We start from the raw sequence: 24,294 nt of genomic DNA, 5'->3' as shown, positions 1-24,294 counted from the left end.
TCCCGAATACCTCGCAAGACGTGTGCATGTGCTACTGTGCTATCTACCTACGCACAACACAATATAAAAAACAATACTCGAAGCCTGAAATCTCCGATAAGTACACCTTCTCACATTAACCCAAACTCACACACAAACAAAAGCAAGAAGATAAAGATGGGTTTCATTGGTAAGAGTGTTTTGCTAACTCTCATAGCACTTTGCTGCTTCACTTCATCTGTTTTCAGTACTATAGCTCAAGTACCTCCAGTTAAACTAATAACACCATTACCCACTCTCCCACCTACCAAAGCTCCTATCAAGGTGCCAACATTCCCACCAGCCAAAGCTCCGATCAAGGTGCCAACACTCCCACCAGCCAAAGCTCCGATCAAGCCTCCGGTTGTTCTCCCACCGGTTTCTCCTCCTAAGTTCAACAGGACACTAGTGGCCGTGCGGGGTGTGGTCTTCTGCAAAGCCTGCAAGTATGCCGGTGTAAACAATCTCCAAGGCGCCAAACCCGTTAAAGGTACGTATCATATATAAGTTACAAAAAAAAAGGTACGTATCATATATAAACTAATGATGAAAAATCTACGCTTCACTCCCATACTTTACCCTATACGTATTTCACCGGGAAAGTGTTCACATTTTTTTGTTTAAACTGTTAACTATATTACCACGCAAGATTAGCTCAGCCGGGTGAAGGATAGTTCATGTCCCTTAATAAAAAATCATAATGGATAAACATAAATTTACCATTAAAATAGAAAACCACATTAAGATAATGAATTAGTTAAAATGTGTTTGTGAGACTAATAATAAATTTCTGGTTAACACAATCAAATATGCAGCGCGTCCTTGTTCCCTATATCTTCTATCTGATCAGCTTTAGCTCAACTGGTAAAAAAAAACTTGTTTGTTATTCATGTCATGCCCTCATCAAAAAGTTTTAAATTGACAAAGGTAAAATAAATTTACCACAATAATTTTAAACAAATACTATGAATTAGTTGGAATTCGTTCATATTTACTAGTCGCTTTTTGGTATCCGTTTAACAAGTTCATACAAATGCTAGTTATTTACTTTTATTTTGTTTTCTGTTATTTGTGTATGCAGGTGCGGTGGTGAGACTTTTGTGCAAAAACAAGAAAAACGCAACATCGGAGGCAACTACGGACAAGAACGGATATTTCCTGCTATATGCCCCTAAAACGGTGTCCAACTACGCCATCAAAAATTGCCGAGCTTACCTAGTTAAGTCTCCGGACGCTAAATGCAGCAAAGTGTCGAAGCTCCACGGTGGATACTTGGGCTCCTTTCTAAAACCAGTGGTGAAACCTGAAAATGCAACGATCATCTTCAATAAGCTCAAGTACAGTCTTTTCAACGTTGGTCCATTCGCATTCGAGCCTGTCTGCCCCAAATGAGTTGGTTTTATTTAATAAATAGCTAGTGAAACTTTGGTTATGAGTATTGAACACAGTTTAGCAATGATTGTGTTGAATGTATCTGCTATCAGCTTGGGTTTCTTTATATGGGCTTTTTGTTTTAATGTATTTCTAATTATCTATTGAATAAAAACGGTAACGTTTACATATTAATTCAACTATTTTTTTATTCTCGGCTAACTTTTGTGGATGTTGATCAACATAACCTATGAAATAGAATGAATCTGCTGAATTGTAACTGTAAGGGTGTTTTGGTTAATATTATTAGCTGTTTGAAGTTACTATTTGTACTTTTGCTATAATTTTACAGTGGATTTTTTTTTTTTGAAAACACATTGTGGATTAAAGGCAAGCCTGTGTGAACTTTTTTTTTTGTTGATACGAAATTTTGATTAAAAAGAAACGAATGAAGATTCATTAGTTGGCGACAAATAAATAAATAAGTAATTCGACGTCTACAATTACTACCTTATGAAATGTCTAGTTGTAAATCAAACACGGCCTCTGGTAGTCCTCAACTAATCAAGATGTCATTCAACAACGAAAGACCGCGGTTGGCTTCGAAAAAAGAGCTAAGACAGCCGAAACTAAAGTCGTTTTCGTTAGAAGAACCATCCCAAAGCAAAGGATAAAACTTCCCAATCAAACTAGAAATGCATTTATTAAATGTTCATATTTAAAGACCTTAAGCCCAGTTCAATTTACTGATACCAGACTGTCCTCTTTCTTATCTTAAGTGGTCAGTAAGAAGATTTCGTATTGACAAAATAATCATAATCATCACAGATATCCTTAGATTTTGCAAATGTTTCATAGAAAAGGTCAATGATTTTTGGATTATAGTAGCAGTTAACGCAAAGTCTAAAACAAATCGTCAGGAGTGTGGAAAGTGCAATTGAAAAAGTCAGTAGGGACAACACATACACACCATAACACCCATGCACCAAGCAACGTATCCAGTTCCCTAGTTTTGACGGCGCCGCGTGCACGTCACTCTCAACATACGGCGCGTGACAGCATATAAATACTAGGCGTGGGAAAAACCCGAACCAAACCGAGTCAAACCGAACCAAAATCTATTTCAAACCATTCGGTTGAAAATTTTTCAAACTCGAATGATTTGGTTTAGTTCGATTTAAACCGAACCGAACCGAGAAAATTATCTATTTTTGTAATTATTTAAATTACAAATATTAGTAATACCAATATACTAAAATTCTAATACCAAACCACATATTTTCCATTTTTCATTCATTAACATATATTATTTTAACCGAACATGTAATCATTAAAATATTTGATTTAAAAAAATAGAAAAGTCTGTATTTTTATATTCTTCGTGGATGTTAAATCTAAACCTAAAACTTAAAGCAAATTTAATTAACAAAAAAAGTTCTTTTCTAAAGCGTCACATGTCACATGGAAAGATGATTTGTTGCAGGCTTTTTAATAATGATATAAGAGATATTACTAATGATGTTGATTTTTTTAGTTAACTTTTGTTTGTTTTAATTCTTATTTTTTTTACATTTTTTAAAAGTTTTTGTTTTAGTTTTATATTGAATTTAGTTAATATAGTTTATGTTTACATAATTTTTGTTTTAAAACATAATTTCTCTTAAAAATGATGTTGATTTTTTTTAGTTAACTTTTATTTGTTTTAATTCTTTTTTTTACACTTTTAAAAAGTTTTTGGTTCAGTTTTAAATTGAATTTAGTTCATGTAGTTTATGTTTACATAATTTATGTTTTAAAACATAATTTCTTTTAAAAGAAGTTAAACTAACTAGAACCTAATTAAACTGATCCAAAAAACAAACTCAACCGAACCGAATACAAACCGAACCGAATATAAATTGAACTGAACATAAACCGAACTAAACCAAACTAACTATAGTTTATTTCAGTTGGAAAAATACTAAAACTAAACTAACCAAACCGAACCGAGAAAATAACCGAAGTGTCCACCCCTAATAAATACTCTCTGAAAGAAAGTAGGCCCCATCCGAACATTTCGAACCAAAACACACACAGAGAGGAAGGACTTTTCCTGTCAATTAAAACAAAACTTCTTTCTTACTCCCAAAACAAATTACTTTTGTTTACTAGTAAAACGAAAGAGAAACGAAAAATCACCCTTAGATTAATTTTCTGTAATATTTCCATCAATTTATTTTCAATGTGAATGTCTAATTTTATCCAGTGATCAACTTTTGCCGGTTGTTTTCTAAAAAACTTCTCAGTTTGCTATTTGCCACCAAATAGATACAAACTTATTTATTACATTATCTATAACTTTAAATAATTAATTACTAAATGATTAATTATTTTTGGGAAAAATTAGACTTGTTCTTTCTTATAAAATTACACATACATTTCCCTTCAACTAGTGTAAAGTGTAAACACGAGACCTCTTTCTCAACGCGTGCTTCAATGAAAAATTCACCAAGATACAAAGATAACGCACAGAGCTCGCTTCCTTCACCAAGCAGCATCAGCAGTCCGACCCGACACGTTACCTCCATGTCTGAACGAACTACCTTCTTCCAAACCGATGCTTCCTCCTTCAAGCAAGTTGTCCAGATGCTCACCGGATCCTCCAAGAAGCCTAACCCGAACAACAAACCCAAACCGAGGTACTCAATCCCTCCAGTCAAAGCTTCCCCCAGCAAGAAGCTATCTTCCTCCTCCTCAGATTTTCGCCTCTACGAACGCCGCAACTCGAAGAAGCATCTCAAGATCCATCCGGTACATTCAGGATTACCCGAGAAACTTTCCCCCAGCATCCTGGACTTTCCTTCTCTGGTTCTCAGCCCTGACACTCCTCTCATACCCGTACCGTTTATTCAAACCGGGTCTTTGAATAAGAGCCCGAGCTCCGACGCTGAAGAGAGAGCAATGAAAGAGAAAGGGTTTTATTTACACCCGTCACCGTCGACGACTCCGAGGGTTTTAGAGCCCCGACTTCTCCCTCTATTTCCGTTGACTTCTCCTAGGGTTTCAGATTCTGTCGCGGCCTCTACTACCCCATGAAACTTAATATTTTAGCTAATTTTTTATTTGCAAGTCTTGTCTTTTTTTGATGTTTCTCTTTTATATAATGGAAGATGAGATGATGCGTAGTGAGAATTAAGGATTATATTCTTAGAAAACTTGTAATCAGGTTTTGTTAGATTTATTCGTTGTTGAACGGCTTTGTTCTATTAATTGCAGTAAAGTAACATATGAAGAAAAGTTTAATCTTCTTTTACAAAAAAAAAAGAGAGAAAAGTTTAATCTTAGGTAACCAAATTTTTTGTTGCAACCCTTTGGTTCATGCATTGAATAATCCTTTTGATTATAATGTTTTCAACTAGTTTGACATAGGGTTTTTATCCTTTTTGGGCTTTATGTAACTTATAGAGATTTACCGAACTGATGTAAGAATCATTCTTTTTGATATTAAATTCACATTACCAAAACATAATAATTTGGTTGCATGATTTTTCAATAAAAGCAAGCTTTAACTTGCATGTTAACGTAAAAGGTTTTTGACAAGGAATAGACAAATTGAGAAAGGAAAAAGAAGTGGCGGAAAGGAGTAAACTCAAAAAGAGTGGGGATACTACTTGAATTTGAATGGTGATACCGCTACAAGGAAAAGGTTTTAAAATTCTCACTTTTTACTCGGGTTTTACTTTTACCAGTTGATATGATATGGATATGCTAGGAAGTGAATTTAAGAAAACATGCCTATGATATACTCTCTTGTGGGGCATAAAAACATATTTATTAAGTTTAACATTGCTCGGTTCAGATTTTGGATTGATTGACTGTGGTGGGTCTCTTAGTAAATGACCTTTTACGGCAAGTGTCATGTCCTAATCAACAAGTCAATGACTCTAGTCTCTTCTGCATTGTGGGGTATTTTGGGTTTACGCGCTTTTGTAGCGTATGGGTCTAAACATGGCAGGCGCCTTTAGTCTTCAGAATCAAAGGTGGGAACGTTAAGTGCATGGAGGTTCCCTATAGGGAATTTGTTGATCTTTAATGTTGGAACAGCTAGGTTTCTGTTATTTCTCTTTATCTCACTCTTTTTTTTTTATTTAACCACAGTGTCCGGTGACCGAGATCAACCGACTATTCTATGAGCTCCAGAAGTGCAATGTTAAATTCTGGTGGGCGACGGAGATTATCTCACTCTTTTCAGTTCTTTCTCTTGTTCTTTCTTGTTTTCTACGTTTCTCTCTATTTATTTAAACATAAACAAAGAATACACACACAGATACATACATATATATACATATATACATCATACTATACATTATACAATGACAACCTAAGTTTTGCGAAATTTTAATTAACTAAGTTTGATCAAACAAACTAAACATTCCAAGATAAACATAAGACAAGTAGAGAGTTCATGGTTGTCTAGCTAATATTGCAAGCTTGTCTGCCTAGAGGTTTACATTTTCTTTTTCCTTTTTGACTATAATAACGGTTTACATTGCCAGAGACATAATGAAAAACCAAAATTGGTAGAGAGGATTCATAAGATAGTGATATCTCTTAGCTATGTTGCAACAGAACGACGTCAACCACACCGAGATGTTGTAATGGTAGGCAGATTTTTGGAAGCTAAGTAATCCGGATTCGAAGCAGCCTCACGTTATTGAATATGTGTGACCATTTGGATATGAGACCATACTTTAAACCTCATTTTAATATCTAGAAACATGGTCTATTCTCCCATTGGAAGATTAAATTAAGCCCTTTCACAGGCCCATAATATTTCCAGGTTAATAATAAAAAAAGAACAACATCAAAATGCTTCATATTTGAAATTTCAAAGTTAGTTAAATTAATTTTTTTTAAACACTAGTTAATTATGACATTACAAACTATGTTACAAAGATGGTTTTACCACCGACAATTACATATCTTATAAAGATCCACGCCTTACTATGTCAGTTTAAATTATTCTATGATATTCAACATGCTAAAATCTCATGTTAGTTTTTACTCTTTTAATTTTCATAATTCATCTTTTGTGAGATTTGTAATCCAAACTTCCTTATATAAAAGCATTAATGAAATTTTAATAAAACCATTAGATTAAAAGGGTTTCTGCTATTATTTTTAGTGGCATCTTATTCTTATGACTTATTGTAGTGTATTGAAGTCATATATATTGTACTATACTAATCCAAGTCTGGATACCAAGCCGAAGTAATTTCATGGGAGTAAACCTTTTTTTTTAATCCAGATGGGAGTAAACCTTTATACAAATATTTGGTAATATTTCTAATAGTTGTCTCCCTAAATAATTATTTTGCCAATTTTAGATGAACATGTGAAAATACGAAATGGTAGTTGTAGTGGATCGATGTGAAGAAAAAAGAAACAAACAGACATAGAGAAGACAAGGTTTCTGCCACATAATTTGTGGGTGTCTGTTTGTGTAAATGGTTAGAATCAATGGACGTGAGATAGACAAAGACAAGAGTGATTATACATAGTATAGTTTTTGGTTAGTAATAAATATGTTTCATCGATATTGATTTCCCGTTTCTATACATTTGATTGGTTACCTTTTAATACGAATTTTAAAACTCTGGCTATTATATATATTGCATTTGCATATGATATTTTTCTCTATAGAGTACTTCTAGATTCTACTCTGATTATTTACAACCGCTGAGTGATGATCGGGACATATATGTAATGTAGCCAAAATACGAATGTGGCACAAAAGAACGTAAATATAACAACCAAGTGAATATAGGAAACAAAATAATTATAATTTGATTTTGATGTGATTTACAATACCATGGTGGTGCTAAATGATAAAAGCTTACCGAAGATTATTCGTAAGTAATTGCAACACAAAAGAAGCACGAAACGTAAAGTGCGTCAAAATCTATTTTGAAACTTAGATTGTGATGTATGTATATGTAGCATTTGATAAAAAAGTAATTAATACCAAGTTTTTTTTTTTTTTACCAAGCTTTAGTTATGGATATTTTTTGGTAATTATGGTTTTCACTTTCAATCCCACTTTACGCAAGAGGGAGACAAAGACAATGTAAAAAACTCCATGAACTAAGCAAGATTTAAGTAACTGAAGCAATTGAAAGATGTTTGATACGAAAACCTTTTTGAATTATTTGGATGTATAAGCGTATAGTATTGGTTCATATTTGTTGAAATTTACACGTCACAGGCTCACAGCAGACATGAACTGCCACGTGTAGTCATAGCCGTAGAGTCTCCTCTAACTCTTAAGTAATTTACTTTCTCATTAAATCGTTAGTTAAGTGTAGAAACAGACAACTAATCGGTACTTAAATACCGTGTTCTAACTTTCATGGTAAAAAGAGTTCCTTGATTTCGAAATTCTTGAGAAATACTCTCTCGGTTTTTTTATATAAGTCGTTTTACAGCTATGCATGTAGACTAAGAAAACCATTAATTTCTTATATTTTCTAAACAAAAACATCATTAATTATTTACCTAACCACAATTTAACCAATAGAAAAATAGAAGATATATTATCATTGGTCATACAACATTAATTATTAATAAATTTTACATAGAAAACCGAAAACGACATATAATTTGGAACAAAAAAATTTCTCTAAAACGACTTATATTAAAAAACGGAGGGAGTAAAAGACGATATCTGCCAATCACAAATCCTAGAACTTGACACTGTTAATTAATAAAGATGGGGTATAAAGGCGTCGGTTTGCCTACCCACACGGCTACAACAACGCGTACGAAGCCATCTAAGATGTACAAGGAGAAGGAAGATGTTGTACGTTGGATCTTTAAATTCGTAGGACGTCGTAAGAAGATCCTCTTCATTATCTCAATTCTTGTTTTCATTCGGGTCCTTTACGTCTGGCATGGTAAATTACTTTTCTTCGATTGTTGTGTAGTTATGGTGATTTTTGAGTTTTCTTATAGCTTATGTTTCAGTTTTAGCAGACTACTTGGAGAACCTCTTTTCTCTTCTTCTTCATATTAAGCTTTTTCTCAAGAGTCTTTTTTTTATCACCTTTCTCAAGAGTCTTAAGAGTAGCTAAAGCATTATTTTTATTTTTTTGGAACTCAAACCTAAAGCAGTAAAATTACAAAAATGTAGCTGGATTCTATATTGTTCCTATTTCTACAAAACAAACCGTACACTAGAGTCTAGAGCCGATCTTGAACATAACCAGATGAAACACTGGTTTTGAATCTCAAATTTTTTTTTTTTTGGCAACTGCATTTATCCTCTATGTTTTGGTTGTAACCAGGTGAAGATGGTCAGAAAGTTGAAGCTCCTCACAGTGAGACTACAAATAAAGAGCCATTAAGCAATATCCATAACAATTTATCTCACGTGGTAAAAGCTGCAAAAGTGTATCGGCCTCGTCCTCCTCCATATTTTCGTGGCTATACACTTTCTCCAGATCATCCCTGTAACCGGTTCACGTTACCTCCTCCACCAGCTGACAAGAAGAGAACCGGACCACGCCGTAAGATCTCTCTCCCTCTTGATTCTTTATGTACACAAAGCTTTGAGCTATTCTGTTTCGTGTTAAGCAAAACTGTTCTTGCTGGTTTTGATATTTTTTTCCAGCATGCCCGGTTTGTTACCTTCCATTAGAAGAAGCAATCGCCTTAATGCCAAGCTCATCGTCGTTTTCCCCTATTCTTAAGAATCTAACATATATACATGAGAAGCCACTTAATCGGAAAACAGAGTTTGGAGGGTCAGATTTTGGCGGTTATCCGACTTTGAAACAAAGGAGAAGATCTTTTAACATCAAAGGATCAATGAGTGTGCATTGCGGGTAAGTGTATCTCTTGAGTTTTTGTCCTTTTGACAAAAAAAATTCTCTTGAGTGCTTGTCACGTTTTCTATGTGGACTAATCTACAATGCTTTTTTAACTAGATTTGTCAAAGGACGTCAACCTGGAAGAGGAACAGGATTTGATATCAACGAGAAAGATCTTCTTGAAATGAAGCGGTGTCGAGGGATAGTTGTTGCTTCAACAGTATTTGGTCATTCTTTAATGCGTTTCCAGTTGTTTTGGTCTTTAACTTCTTTCTCACGGTATCTAATGAAGAAGTTCTCTTACTCTTTTTCTCAGATGCTTTTGACGATGTGAAGAGCCCTAGCAATATTAGTAAATACTCCGAGCAAACGGTTTGCTTCTTCATGTTTATTGATGAGAAGACCGAATCAAGCTTGAAAAGAGATAAAAAGTTTAATAGAACCACCAAGAAAGTAGGGTTATGGAGAGTTGTTGTTGTTCACAACCTTCCTTATACAGATGGAAGACGCAATGGAAAGGTAACTTAATATATAAGTTATCTATTTTCTGAATATGAATCTTTATGACCTTTCTTGTTTCAGGTACCAAAGCTTCTTGTCCATAGGCTGTTTCCGAATTCTCGGTATTCTTTATGGATGGATGGGAAACTGGACCTTGTGGTCGATCCACATCAAATTCTAGAGAGGTTCTGAACTCATTAGTCTCTGTGACTATGTTTCTGCCACGCCATAATCTAACACTCACCAACTTTTTAGGTTCTTGTGGAGGGAGAATGTCACATTTGCAATCTCTAGACATTACAAACGGTTTGATGTATTTGTGGAAGCAGAAGCAAATAAAGCTGCGGGTAAATATGCCAATGCTTCAATAGATTTTCAAGTGGATTTCTACAAGAAAGAAGGTCTAACACCTTATTCTACAGCCAAGCTCCCAATAACAAGCGGTATATATTAATTATGCTTTCTTAACATTATAATATAAGAATCAAAACATTTCAATGACTTGTAGTGGTGGAGATATGTAGATGTACCAGAAGGATGTGTCATTTTAAGAGAGCATGTTCCAATTAGCAATCTCTTTACTTGTCTTTGGTTCAATGAAGTTGATCGCTTCACTTCTAGAGATCAAATCAGTTTCTCAACAGTAAGAGACAAGATTGCTGCGAGAACAAAATGGAATGTGAGTATGTTTCTAGACTGCCAAAGACGCAACTTTGTGGTTCAGGTGATTCTTCTTCTTGCCAGTGATTTTCATTTTACAAAAAGACCAGAATCACTTAAATGTTCTACTTGTCAGTATCTAGTGAAAGTCTCAAAATTGGTAATTAAAGATATGCGTACAAGCAACATGATCACTCAAAGTCATATTTTAAGTAGCAGAAAAGGTGGTGCATAGGACAAAAGTGGGTCATTGCTTAAACCCAAGATATTTTTTAGGACAAAAGTGGGTCATTGTAACCCAAGATATTTTACAGGATTAAAGGCCCGTTTTAAATTCTTACAAAATATACAGAAATACAAAATAATAAAGAAGCAAAATATATTGAAATTATAAAGTAAGTCCTATGATGTACAAGTGAACTCAATTAGGTTTTAGAATCAGTGTATTTTTAATAGACTTGACCGTGAACAATGCAGAGATATCATCTAGCGGATCAAGAGAAACTGAAGAAGAAACCAACTCCAATGGCCATACTCCCTCCACCGGCATTGGTCAGCAGCGATTTGCCTAGAAAGTTGAACAATGTGAGTCAAGTCGTGAGCATAACACAACCTAAAAGGCGAGGAAGAGATAAACAGTTAAGTGCAAGGAGTCAGAGAAAAGCTAATTTGCCTACAAGATCACCAGAGCCAGCTTAAGAACAATTGAATTGGTTGGTTAATTTATTTCAAAGAGTTCAAAGTCAGTCTTTTAAGGTAACTGCACTACATACGAACACATTGTAATTGGACATCACGTTATAAAGAAAATTTCTTATGATGCATATCTACGATTATGTATCTCATTGTTCTTTAATTAATTCACATTAGCAATCTAGCATGTATAAGGAATATAACAAGGTTTTGTAATCAAAATCATCTATTGGATGACTAACTACAATACGCAATTTGAATTATTTATATAAACTTTCTTATTATTACACAGTACAACATGTATGAGCAATATGGAAAACATACATATTGCACATGTTGAGTTTCTCATTCACAATCTCATACAGTAAAAAAACAATTAGCCGTAGCTCAATGGTAAAATACATAATTCATCTGATATGCGTAGACGAAACCACATTATTAGGTTTGAGTATTTATGTGAAATATTAGAGTAATAACACCGAGATTTCTTGTCTAGAAATAGAATTAGAAAAAGTGCAGAACCATAGTTACAAAAAATTTAAGTCATGGCGAGAAACAAAAGCTAAAAGATATATAATCGAACATTTTTGTATGGTTATGGTAGTGATTAGTGAAGCAACATCGACGGTCCACAAAGAGCAAGTGGTGGGTAAAGTAAAGAGCTTTCCACCAAAGTAAATAAATTAAGTAAACAGAGTTTGTGTCCATTCAAAGTTGCACATTAAGAAGAAAGTGGTAATATAAAAATTTGAAAAATAAAGAAAGGGTTCCACTTTGTATATAAATCATTGTGCTAATGGAATCTGTTGTCATAATAGTTTCTCCACTTTCTTGATCACAATCTACCGCACTGCTATTATTCTATGCACTTGGATCAGTAGATGTACACATACTCGTATATGTAATGTATAAAGCAAAAAAAAAGCATGGCCGCTGCTGAATTATTGCTGCATTTTATGAACAGTTCCTTGCGTTTTGGAATATTGAAAGTATGGAATATATTTTAATCGCCGCCGAAAGAAAACAATTAATTTTAGTCAATTTTGTTTAGTGAGATGTTCAGTGTGTTTAATCTGATGTGAGGTAGTCCAGAGCAAATCTCCTTTTTATAGTGATACAGAAATCAGTACACTTTTTACCACAGTAGTATACAAGACGACCAATTGACTCTAATATTATCAAGTAATTTCGTGAAATAATCATGACCTCAATGTTACAAAAAAAAAATCATGACCTGAATAAAGTATAACATTTGTATTAAGTATCTCGATCAAAGACATAACCGGCCGTGAGTACAAGTGTTATCAACGCACGTCATGTGTTCGATGTACAAGGTTATCTTAACAAACAAGTACATTGACATCATCAGTCGTATATCTAAAGTTTACATTTTTTTTTTTACAAGGGTTTTCTAGGAAGTATATTTCTTTCGAACATATTTTGTTTATATCTATATTTTAATTAATTTTGGTATCTCTGTTGAATAGCATAAAATCTCGTAAAATAATATGCATGTTATATATATATACTAATATCGATAAATGCTCGTTTTAAAATTAGAAATTCCTACTTTCTCAAAAACAAATACAAATTACTAATTTATAGATGTTGAGTATAGCTGATAGTTTTTTTTCGAAATTCCACATTTTACTAAGCTTGTGAAAATAAGCTTTTAGTCATATAAATTAGTAAATCCAACACCAAATGAAATACATATCTTTTTGAGAAGAAAACGACTAATTTTATAGATGTTGTGCTTTTGTTGTTTTGTTGGTAAGACATTCCGAACGTTCACTGTTACAAGTTACAGCATGAATATAGCTGCATATTCATCGAACAAAAAAACTTGAATTTTAGATTTTCAATTCTCTGGAGACAAATCCACCAATCTAGTTAGTTAGTTATTTATTTATTAATTTCGAGCAATTTGTTTCAGCCCTAACAAAAATCGACAACATGGTATATTAGGTGAGATTGCACAAGCTAATGGACATTCAGAAAACGTTAGACACTTCAGTTACAAAAAAAATGCTAGACGCTAAATAGGTGGTGTATTAAAAATTTATTATAAATAATAAAATTTATATTATTATTATTTTTCAAAGGGTTTAAAAAATGGTATTATTTATTTTCATAAGATTCTATAATACAACATATCAACCGCCACTCTTTATAAAATAAAAAATTATGAATTATTAGAATATTATAATTAAGTTTTAGGCGATTTTAAAATACTCGTCAGAGTTTTAGAAGACTCAGTGATTTATCACCGTATACGAGCTGACGATTTAAGCTTCTACCAATTGATACAAATTCATTGAAGTTACCAATTCACGTAATGCCCCAATTCTCAAAATATGATATAATTACCTCGAATGCTTTATTTCCTTGTAACCAATCCTTAATTCTAATGAGCATATGTTAAAAAAGGAAAGACTTTCTCATTCCACGACACGTATGATTATCTTAATCAGATACTCTTTCGGATGAGCACAAGGGCACCAATGAGGAGGAAGAGGACATAAGAGCCAAGTGCGTAAACAAATATGGCACACTACAAAAAGCAAAAAGAAAGAAAATCAATCTGTAAAGAGAAGTTAGGAACAAGTCATTTTCGAAAGTCCCTTCTACCAAAATAGTTAATTATACTTGAGTTACTTTACAACTAGGATAAACATGTTCATCAATTTCCATTTTTCCCAATTAATACTTTTCTAAAAAGAATCGCATTATTAGAAGTTGCACTTTGTTAATACTTTTACCCACTTGCTTCGGTGTTAACACGATACAATAACTAATTCAACCATCCCATAAATTTCTAGCTTCAAGCAAATCCATAAACATAAGTTACATAACTATGTTTTATATCATTTCACAACTAATATCTGATGGGTCAAACATACAATACTTTAGTTTTTGCGGTATGGTATTCTAAACCATAAGAACTAAATAATTTAAGATTCTAAAAATATTTGTGTGTTAGGTTATTGTTCGGTGTTCGGTCATCAGTCATCAACCAATGATGTATATAATCAAGTAAACTAAAAAAAGGATCCATTCTTTGACAGGGGTAAATATTCTGGTGTTAAATTAATAGTTGATTAATTACTTTTTTGGATTATCATGAAGGGGTATTAACCAAAAATTTTAAACAAACAAAAGAAACCCTACGAGGGTGCATACGTTTGCATAGAGTGATGCCATAGCTTACATATAACGCAAGTTCAGAAGTTATCCATATTACTCTTAACAACCCCAAAAGGTCTTGATTTTACACGTGCCGCATGTATCCGTTGTTGTTCCAAATATAATCAAAAATCACTAGCCCAAAAAAAAAAAGAGAAAAAGTCGGGTATTGCACAAATCAATCCAAGTTTTTCTATAAGACACTCGAATATTTTCTTTGACCTTAGAGATTGTTCGTAATATTCGGGTTACCCTCTGAAGTTGTGAATAAAACATGTAATTCAATTTTTTTTAAATCCCTGAATTCGAAATTAAATTACTTTTGTCTCAAATATCACTCGATCTTCTGACTTTTAAGCTCTATCTTTTGATGCTTCGCCAGGTGAGATAACGATAATTTTATTAGCTTAGTAAATACAACAAATTCATTTAGTTTTTTTTGACTTGTTTACATCTTGTGTAGATTATTGGCTAGCTACTTCCAGAAACACATATCATGATAATCAGAAAAGTCAGTTAGAAAAAGCTTTGCTTTATTTTATTTTAACTTTTGACGACAAAAAAAAACTTTGCTTTAACATACAAAGAAACAACAATTCAGGATTGAACCAGAACTGCATATCTTAATTGTATTTACTTAGAATGGTAAGCTACCAAAATTTTGCAACTGCTATATCTAAATAAATAAATTTTAGATTATATAAGAAACTTGATGATACCTTTTCATGTAATGTACCAAGAATATTCTTATTACCTGCACTGAACCAAAAGTAGAGCTGATAAAATTAGGGTTAGCTGACAAAATCAGGAGACATGTGCAATCCATTACAGAAAATAAAAGATGTAAACAGAGAAAGCTACGTTGATAGATAGTTTGCACTTGCCACTTGGCATAGCTAGTCCACATTCATGTAACGCCAACGGAAGAAAATTAAAGTAGCGTTGATTAAGTTGGAAAACTCTCAATATATTTCAGAGTTATCTACATATATTGAGTATTCAAACAATTATGATTCTCATTTTGACAGAAAAACAGAAAAACAATAATGATTTCATGTATGTTCCCATCTTCTCGTTGACTAATGGCAGAAGAGGAAAATCTGTTCGCAAAGGACACGTGACAAACTCAGCCGTAGTTAGAATATCAAACACGATTTTGTATAAATAGCATTCCCAATAAGTCAAACCATGCCAGGATACTATTACTAGTGTTGTCACTGGTCAAACCCGGGTTAGGCTAGTGATGTTTATGTTTGGGATACTATTATTAGTGTTGTCACTGGTCAAACCCGGGTTAGGCTAGTGATGTTTATGTTTGGGATACTATTATTAAAAAATTGAGGTTCTTGACGAAAGTACAATAGCTTTTTAAATGAGAATCATAATTTATAAATATCATTTGTGCTCCGTGTTCAAACTATTCCTAATACGAAGTATTATTTTTTCAAAACAATATGAAATAAATTCTTGTATTTGTCATTTTTTATAAAATGAAATCACATTTTGAAAAAAAAAATTAACTCCGATTCCATAGAAAATTATGGACCTAAAACACATGATGATCAATTTTTCTTTTACAAATATTGAACTGTAGAAACATTATGTCAGACTTATAGTCGGTCAAAGTCATAAACAATTTAGTGATAATTTTAGTAACTTTTTGATTATTCAGAAGACGTGAATCATGTATATCAATTTTTAAAAATTTAGACCAAAGCTAATGTTTCATTTAGTTTATTATACTAAGATTATTTTTTTTACTAGGTTATTGCTCCAATGTTAAGCTGTCATTAGGCTATTGTTTCAACTTTTATCATGATGATCAATTTGTTTCAATGTTAGGGGTTTCAGCAACAGACGCAAAGAAAAAAAAGAAACTGTGCTTTTAATGGTTTACCTAGATGTTTCATTTTCAACTTTTATCTCCAAAATAGAAATTACTTTTTAGCATATGATATATTACTGAAACCTATAGTTTTTTATTTCATAATTTTAAAAATGAAAGTATAATTATTTTTAGTTGGAAAAGGAAAGGAAGAGGAAAAAGGGGAGAAGAAAAGGAGTGTTGAATAGTAGTGTGTGGGAGATACTGTTGGTATATTCTCTTCTCCCCTCCCCACCACCACTCAATATATCTCTTTCTTCGCCTCTTCTCTCTCAATGTCAAACCTAACAACCACCACCACCACCACCAGAGAGAGAGAGCAGCAGAGAAAAACAGAGAGACCCAGAAACAGAGGATAAAGCTGAAACAGAGAGAAACAGAGGATAGAGCAGAGAGACAGAGAGAAGCAGACAAAGTGTTCGTTTTCCAATGGTTTGGAGGTTTGTTAATGGCGTAATAGACTCCTGGGACTGAAAGGGAGAAGCACTTACCCTTTGCTCATCTTCTTGATTTCTCACTTATTACCAAAAACCACTACGCTTCTTATGGTACGTTCCTCCTCCTCCTCCTCACTTCTTTGATCCATCTATTGTTGACTTTACTTGCGAATTAACAAAAGGGTCTTCTCAAGTTCGTAGCTTTTGCTCTCTTTAAGCATGGGTTTCTAATTTTAGTTATTCATCAAGTAGAAAAGCTAAGACCTTTTGAGATTTTTTTAAATTGTAATTTGGAGAAGAAAACAAAACCCTTCTTCACCCTACCAAGATGAATCTGTTTAATTAATCCTAGTTTCTACTGTGTCTGTGTGTGTGTGTGTGTGTTCAACAATTGTTAAGATCCTGGATTCATGATTGGTGTTTCCTTTTATTATTTGACATTTTTTTGAATCTCTATGTTGTTTCTGAATGGATAAGTCCAACCTTGTAGTTATGTGTTTGATGAAGTATTCTTTCTTTCTAAAGCTAAAGTCTTTTTTTTTTCTTTTTTATCCGCTTTATGAGCTCCAATGAGGATAGTTTTCTCTGCTCTCTTCTTATTTCAAGTTGCCAAATTTGTTTTTTTAGCAAGAACTTACATCTACATAAAGCGTTTGCTTCCTTCTTTATTTGTTTGCTCTCAAATCCTGTGATAAGTAAGCCAACAAACGACAATTTCTTCTTGCAGGTTAGATGGAAATATTTTAACTGATGGAGGAAACTCTGGCTTGAGCAATTAACGAGCTTACCATCATGCTGGTCTCACTGCTACACTGGTGGGAGTATGCGTGAATGAATGTCCAAGATACCGATCTTGTTTCTCACTTTGTTTCATTTTCTTGAACTACATCCTGTTTCCTCTATATATACTTAAAGATTCTAGCTCCTTTTGGGCAAATCTCCTTTGGCAAATAGTACAACTAGTGAAGGTTCTCCCCTTAGGTGACTTTGATACAAGTCATTTCTCTGTGGAGACTTTCACTTTGGGGCATATCTCCTTTGGCATTTTGGAACTCCAGTTACCTGTTGAGTTCCTCCTTCTGAAGTTACTTCATTTCCATTTGTTTCGGCAAATCTCCTTTGGCATTATCAGAGTCTTTCACTTGGCTCACCTTTATCTCTCTAGTCCCAGCAAATCTCCTTTGGCATTATCAGAGTCCACAGCTGACTCACGTTATCATCAGCAGAGCAAATCTCCTTTGGCATTATCCGAGTCTTACACTATCTATCAAAGTAACTTCAGGGAAGGAAGAGACACCATTTAATCTATTAAGGTCAGAATATTTCATTGTCTTTATATCATTTGCTTCTTTGTTTTCTCTTGCACTTTGATGAAAGTCTAGTTCAATGGCAGGCATCTATAACTATGGATATGAACCTTACTGACTCCGATTGGGAGAGCTCCAGCGACAGTGGCAGCAGTGAACAAGAAGAAGTGGAGTTCTCTTACGGCGGACGTGCTCAAGACATCTTCTCAAACCTCGAAGAGACCATTGGCAAAATCGATGACTTCTTGTCCTTCGAGAGGGGCTTCATGTACGGTGACATTGTGAGGTCCGCAGCTGAGCCCTCAGGACAGAGTGGCAGGGTTATCAACGTAGACATGTCTGTCAATCTCGAGAGTATTCATGGGAAGGTTGTAAAAGAAGTTGACACCAAGAGGCTTCAGAGGCTGCGTTCTATCTCACTCTGTGATTATGTGATCAACGGTCCTTGGCTAGGAAGAGTTGACAAGATAGTTGAGCGCGTCTCTGTCACCCTTGACGATGGTTCTAATTACGAGGTTCTTGTAAGGAATCAAGATCAGCTTGTGGCTGTTCCTCCAAATATGTTGGAGGATTCTCAGTATACTTACTATCCAGGGCAGAGAGTTCAGGTTAAGCTGGCTCATGCTCCCAGATCAACTTCATGGCTATGTGGGAACTGGAGGGAGAATCAAGCTTTGGGAACTGTATGTTCTGTAGAAGCAGGACTTGTCTACGTTGAGTGGGTTGCCTCCATCATCATGGGCGGTGGTGATAGGAACTTAACTGCACCTCAAGCTTTGCAGAGTCCTGAGAGTTTAACTTTGTTACCATCTGTTTCTCATGTAAGTTGGCAGCTCGGTGACTGGTGCATCCTCCCTGGCGCTTCCCACTGTGATGCAGAAGAGCTGCAAAAAGGTTTTAGCAGAAACATGCAGAGATCAAGCTCTGATGAGCTTTTTGTCATCACCAAGACGAAGATGAAGGTTGATGTTTTGTGGCAAGACGGTGGATGCAGCATGGGAGTTGATTCACAGCAGCTGCTTCCCGTTGGAGCTGTCAATGCTCATGATTTTTGGCCTGAGCAGTTTGTTGTGGAAAAGGAAACTTGCAACAGCAAAAGATGGGGAGTTGTGAAGGTTGTTAATGCGAAGGAACAGACTGTGAAGGTGCAGTGGAGAACACTGGCTGAGAAAGAAGCAAGTGAGCAGATGGAGGAAGTTGTCAGTGCATATGAACTTCTCGAGCACCCTGATTTTGGATTCTGTTACAGTGATGTGGTGTTCAGCGTTGCTACAGAGACGAAACACCAACTTACAGATAGTGACTACAGTGGTGCTTATTGTTTGTCAAGCATTGGTGTTGTTGCAGGTTTCAGAAATGGTGTTGTGGAGGTGAAATGGGCCAATGGTTCTACTAGTGAGGTATGTATTAGGGGCTCTACCTATAGTTCCAGTCTATGCTGAAAGTTTATATAATTGAATTGAGAGTAAGGTTTATGTTCTATTGAACATTTGTGTACCAGGTTGCACCATATGAAATTTGGAGGATGGAAAGGTCTGAATTTTCCAACTCTAGCACTATAAGCTCTGCAGGTAGTGTTCAAGATCTAAGTCAGAAGATAGCTCAATCAGATGAATCATCTTCAAACCATCAGGAAACGGTAAATCAATACCTTACTCAAAACGTTCTGATTTTTCATTTTATTGCCATAGCAGGAGATATCTTTATATCCACAGGACTTAAATGGTATATGTATATGTTCAGGGTCTAGTGAATCTCTACAGTGTTGGTGAAAGCTGCAACAAGAACGTTCTGGAATCTAATAGTTCATTTTTCCTTCCAAAAGCTGCCATTGGATTCATCACAAACCTAGCTTCAAGCCTATTCGGTTCTCATGGTTCTACCTCTGCTATAAGTTCGCATTCACGCTGCAATGACACGGAAGATCAAAGCGACTCTGAGGTCCTTGTTCAAGAAGCAACAGAACCACATGACATCTCTGAATCTAAATCAGATGAAGTGGATATGGACATGATGGTCAACTTGCCTATAGTAGAAAAAGGAATTAACAAGACACTAGATTCAACTATAGTGAGCTTTAAACAGTTTGATATGGTTACTGACTGCTCAGACCATCATTTCTTTTCTCCGGGGAAAGAGTTGGCACAATCTCCGGTAAGACTCTTTGAGACCAAACACTTTAACATTCTGAGATCAGCTAAATGACACTTCATCTCTCGTTATAGGTTACAAAGAGTTGGGTGAAGAAAGTCCAACAAGAGTGGAGCAATTTGGAGGCAGATCTTCCCAGTTAGTTCACTTACTCTTTCTATTTATGTTTTATATGTTTGATTATTGCATGTTCTGTTATTGTGTTTATATTGATATTTTTGTGATGAACAGACACAATATACGTGCGTGTGTATGAAGAAAGGATGGACCTTATCCGTGCAGCCCTAGTTGGTGCCCCTGGAACACCATACCATGATGGACTTTTCTTTTTTGACATAATGCTTCCACCACAGTATCCTCATGAGCCTCCAGTGAGTTTCGCTGCTTTAACTTCTCTTATCACTCACACTAGCTTTTAGATATGTTTGTGACTTATTCTCCCCCTCTTTGAATACAGATGGTGCATTATCATTCAGGTGGGATGCGACTGAATCCTAACCTGTACGAGTCAGGAAGAGTCTGCCTGAGTCTGTTGAATACATGGAATGGCTCTGGCACTGAAATGTGGAACCCAGGGAGCTCCTCAATCCTTCAAGTCCTTCTCTCGTTTCAGGCTCTTGTTCTGAATGAGAAGCCTTACTTCAACGAAGCTGGCTATGATAAGCAGTTGGGCCGAGCTGAGGGAGAGAAAAACTCTGTGAGTTACAATGAGAATGCATTTCTCATCACCTGCAAATCTATGATCTCGTTACTCCGCAAGCCTCCAAAGGTAACAATTCAACAAAAAATGAAAACTACCATTAAGTGACTACTTTGATCAACTCTGTATTGTTGCATTGTAGCATTTTGAGGTGCTTGTGAAGGACCACTTCAAGCACCGAGCGCAGCATGTTCTGGCCGCGTGCAAGGCTTACATGGAAGGCGTCCCTGTAGGATCATCAGCGAAACTTCAGGAGAGCTCAACCACAAACTCCACAGGTTTCAAGATCATGCTCACTAAACTCTATCCAAAACTTGTCGAAGCATTCTCAGAAATTGGAGTTGATTGCAGCCAAGGGGTTGCACTTGAACCATGAAGGTTTGACACTGTTAGTAACATCTCCCTAACATCCAATAACTAATGTATAATATTGGTTTGCAAAGGATGGTAAGTCCCTTCCCATGCAGAATATGTTTTGTACTAAAAATGTGTGAAGAATAAAGAAGCCTGTAACATAGACTCATCTTGTATAATACCAAAAGGGTTGCCATGTACCATGTTTTGTAATAAAAATGAAATACTCGTGTTTGTATATTTTTGTCTTTACCAATAGTCCAAACATGAACAAGAACCGTTTTGGAAATGGTGGAACCTAAGCTTATCTCGCACTATGATCTGCCTATTGGATACAATAGAAATGTACTTAAAAGCAGCATGACAATCCTCACAGATGCGCAGATTCTTCACAACTGTAATGGCTTCATCTACGGTTTTCAACAATCCGAATGCTACAGCGAGCTTCTCGCTGTGGTATCGAAGTGCGTACTCCTTTTCCTCTTCCTCTACTTGGTGCATCACTTCTTCAGAAACAGGTGCATATCCAATCTCCTTGCACCGGCTCATCAGAGTTTCCAGATACTTATAAATTTCTCCAGTCTCTGGATGAGACTCATCACCCATGCTGAACATATACGTCTTCTTTTCGACTTCAATCACACTATAGCCGACCTGTTTCCTAAGGTTGTTCTTTATCATTCCATCTCTAACGTGTGACACTTCATCTGTTTTGCCACTCAAGGCGTAGATATTTGAGAGCATAACATGATGACCTGGATTTTCTGGCTCGAGGGCTATGAGCCGCTTCGCAATATCTACACCGAGATCATAGTTCCTGTGCATCTTGCAAGCTCCAAGCATCGCTGTCCACAACGCTGGAGAACTTGCTTTTCCAGTAGCATCAAGTTGGTGTATGAAACTATAAGCTTCGTCCAGAAACCCAGCTCTCCCAAGCATATCTACCATACAAACATGATGTTCCACTCTTGGAACCAATCCATACCTCTTGCTCATTCTCTTGTAAACAGAACGTCCTTCCTCAACGAGTCCAGCATGAGCACAAGCAGACAAAACAGCTACAAACGTTACATCATTAGGTGTTACACCGTAACCATCCTCCATTTTATTAAAAAAATCTACTGCTTGTTTGCCACATCCATGACTACCATAAGCAGAGATCATCGCCGTCCAAGCCGCCACATTAGTCTCCTTCATCTCATCAAAAACCTCCCTCGCCTTGCCAACATCTCCACACCTCGAATACAAGTTAACCAACGCAGTACCGAGCTTCACATTCAACTCAATACCCTTATCAACAATGTACTCATGCACCCAAGAACCCAAACCAATCCCCCCGGTCTGCGCACAAGCCGAGAGAACACTCACAAAGGTCGCTGAATCAGGCTCCAAACCTGACTCCCTCATCTGATTAAAAACCTGAATCGCCTCTCCCCCTAACCCGTTTTGCTCCAATCCAGAAATTAACGAGTTCCACGCCACAACAGACTTCACAGGCATTTCATCGAACACCTTCCGTGCACCTCCCACATCTCCACACTTTCCATATAAAGCAACCAAACTCGCCTGAACATAACTATCCAACCCAAACCCAGAAACCACCGCGTGGCAATGAACCCCCTTTCCGATCTTCAACTCACAAAGATCCGCGCATGACTTGATAACCGACGTGAAAGTGTAGTTACTCGGAGAGACGTTGGAAGAAGATAACATACGACGGTAGTAAGCGAGGCAATCTAACGGTAAACGAGACTTTGAAGTCGATTTGATTATAGTGTTGAAGAGGAAGTCGTCGGGGAGAGGCACGGAGAGGAAGAGGAGGCGAGTGTAAGCGAGGGCTTTAGCGGAACAGGCGAAAGTGATGAGCTTTGTTAAGAGACTTCGGCTGTGACCGTAGCCCGTGACGATGAGGTGGGCGTGGACTTGTTGGAGTTGGTGTAGACGAGGACCTGCTCGGACGATGGCTTCGTAGGCAGCAGAGTTAGCCATCAAAGAGTAGAGCAACGGGGAGGCTTTACGTATAGTAATTGAAATGGGCTTAGTTAAAAGAGATGATTCTGAATTGGCCCATATGGCCCATCTTCATCACTAACGATCGTGTCAACTTTTGCAGTTATTACCTCAAGATTTTTTTTTTTCTTTTGTCACAGTCAACTGAAGAGCTAAATACTTTGAAGTCGTTCTATTCAAGTATTTTCCTAACCGAACTAGAGCCGGGAAAAAAACTCAAATCCAAAAATAGAACCGAATACAATCTCTTCCAACAGAAGGCTCTGACCTGATCACAGTCAATCAGTATATTGTTTTGGTTCTCGAGAGTCTAATGCCATTACCAATTGCGGATAACCTCTGATTCGAAAAATAGTACCGAATCCGAATTGAAATTGATTAAATATCTGAACGGAGTCATAATGTTGGTATTTATAGAATCAAAACCGAACTCGATCTGAACAGAAGTATTTCATTATATCTAAAATAGATGTATCTACCTAAATATATTAATTATTTTTTATATTTAATGTACATTCAAAACATCCAAAATATATAAGACATTTTTAAGTTGTCTAAAATACTTGAAAGTAAATATAAATAGTCAAAATTAAATGTCTAAAATAGCTAAAGTATACTCAAAACACCAAAAAAACATTTAATCGAACACCTTCCTAGAGGGGTGTATACCTCTAGAAAACAGTTTTGGAAAACCAATATACCAAAACCAAAACTATAATGAAAAGACGAAAATGTCAATTTCCTAGAAGGGTGTATTCAATTTAACATTTGATGTGATTTGATTTTTAATTAGAAGTGTCTAATGAGTTGGTCCATGTCTAAATAGATTGTTTATGTTTAAATAGACATGTTCAAAAGAACATTTTAGTTGCTTTAACATTGATAACTCTCCTCCAAATCGATTTAATCTAACTTTTAAAGTATTTTGAGATGATCAATGACCGCATAGTCCATTCTGAAACTTAGAACTTTTAAACCTGCTTCATGTATATCCACATTCCCCATATCAATATACTTCTAGTTTTTTTTTTTTGGGTCAAACAATCAACTTACTAGTTATCTCAGTTAAATCAAGTTTCCCTGACCCTTGAAAGGGTTTGCAATCTGCCCCAAATGAATGTCAAACTTTGTTCTTAACTGCCAGATGCCGACCCAAACTATTGATAATGGGCCT

General features: G+C 35.6%; 4 protein-coding genes and 1 pseudogene across 4 annotated transcripts; 4 read left to right on the top strand and 1 right to left on the bottom strand.

Moving 5' to 3' along the window:
- Positions 1-11: 11 nt before the first annotated feature.
- LOC106450159 lies at positions 12-1,602 on the top strand (annotated as a pseudogene).
- A 1,171-nt stretch (positions 1,603-2,773) lies between these two features.
- On the top strand, positions 2,774-5,476 carry LOC125575718 (VQ motif-containing protein 13-like). Its single transcript, XM_048778437.1, has one exon. The coding sequence runs from the start codon at positions 3,748-3,750 to the stop codon at positions 4,462-4,464; it is 717 nt and encodes a 238-aa protein (XP_048634394.1). The 5' UTR covers positions 2,774-3,747; the 3' UTR covers positions 4,465-5,476.
- Positions 5,477-8,085: 2,609 nt separating this feature from the next.
- Positions 8,086-11,359, top strand: LOC106450155 (probable hexosyltransferase MUCI70). The gene is made up of 8 exons (XM_048778436.1): positions 8,086-8,933; positions 9,038-9,251; positions 9,354-9,463; positions 9,553-9,755; positions 9,819-9,922; positions 9,993-10,180; positions 10,262-10,461; positions 10,875-11,359. Exons 2-8 carry the CDS (start codon positions 9,082-9,084, stop codon positions 11,094-11,096), a joined length of 1,197 nt encoding a protein of 398 aa, XP_048634393.1. The 5' UTR covers positions 8,086-8,933; positions 9,038-9,081; the 3' UTR covers positions 11,097-11,359.
- Positions 11,360-16,432: 5,073 nt separating this feature from the next.
- Positions 16,433-21,348, top strand: LOC106447193 (probable ubiquitin-conjugating enzyme E2 24). The gene is made up of 9 exons (XM_013889066.3): positions 16,433-16,709; positions 17,326-17,911; positions 17,992-19,305; positions 19,407-19,544; positions 19,649-20,059; positions 20,131-20,194; positions 20,288-20,427; positions 20,514-20,825; positions 20,899-21,348. The coding sequence occupies exons 3-9, from the start codon at positions 18,004-18,006 to the stop codon at positions 21,130-21,132; spliced, it is 2,601 nt and encodes an 866-aa protein (XP_013744520.2). The 5' UTR covers positions 16,433-16,709; positions 17,326-17,911; positions 17,992-18,003; the 3' UTR covers positions 21,133-21,348.
- LOC106447194 (pentatricopeptide repeat-containing protein At2g33760-like) lies at positions 21,299-23,238 on the bottom strand. The gene has a single exon (XM_013889067.3). It carries the CDS (start codon positions 23,097-23,099, stop codon positions 21,360-21,362), a length of 1,740 nt encoding a protein of 579 aa, XP_013744521.2. The 5' UTR covers positions 23,100-23,238; the 3' UTR covers positions 21,299-21,359.
- Positions 23,239-24,294: the final 1,056 nt, after the last annotated feature.

Source organism: Brassica napus, chromosome A4 (genome assembly GCF_020379485.1).
Source record: "Brassica napus cultivar Da-Ae chromosome A4, Da-Ae, whole genome shotgun sequence".
NCBI lineage: Eukaryota > Viridiplantae > Streptophyta > Magnoliopsida > Brassicales > Brassicaceae > Brassica > Brassica napus.
The sequence above is the reverse complement of the archived record's forward strand: the minus strand, read 5'-3'. Positions and strand labels throughout refer to the sequence as shown.

Bases quoted from the DNA above. Each gene is read 5' to 3' on its own strand.
- LOC125575718 (XM_048778437.1), top strand. From the start codon at position 3,748: ATGATTAATTATTTTTGGGAAAAATTAGACTTGTTCTTTCTTATAAAA.
- LOC106450155 (XM_048778436.1), top strand. From the start codon at position 9,082: ATGCCAAGCTCATCGTCGTTTTCCCCTATTCTTAAGAATCTAACATAT. The intron at 9,252-9,353 runs GTAAGTGTATCT...TTTTTTAACTAG, and splicing joins TCAATGAGTGTGCATTGCGG to ATTTGTCAAAGGACGTCAAC. The intron at 10,181-10,261 runs GTATATATTAAT...GGAGATATGTAG, and splicing joins CAAGCTCCCAATAACAAGCG to ATGTACCAGAAGGATGTGTC.
- LOC106447193 (XM_013889066.3), top strand. From the start codon at position 18,004: ATGGATATGAACCTTACTGACTCCGATTGGGAGAGCTCCAGCGACAGT. The intron at 20,195-20,287 runs GTTAGTTCACTT...TGTGATGAACAG, and splicing joins TTTGGAGGCAGATCTTCCCA to ACACAATATACGTGCGTGTG. The intron at 20,428-20,513 runs GTGAGTTTCGCT...CTTTGAATACAG, and splicing joins AGTATCCTCATGAGCCTCCA to ATGGTGCATTATCATTCAGG.
- LOC106447194 (XM_013889067.3), bottom strand. From the start codon at position 23,099: ATGGCTAACTCTGCTGCCTACGAAGCCATCGTCCGAGCAGGTCCTCGT.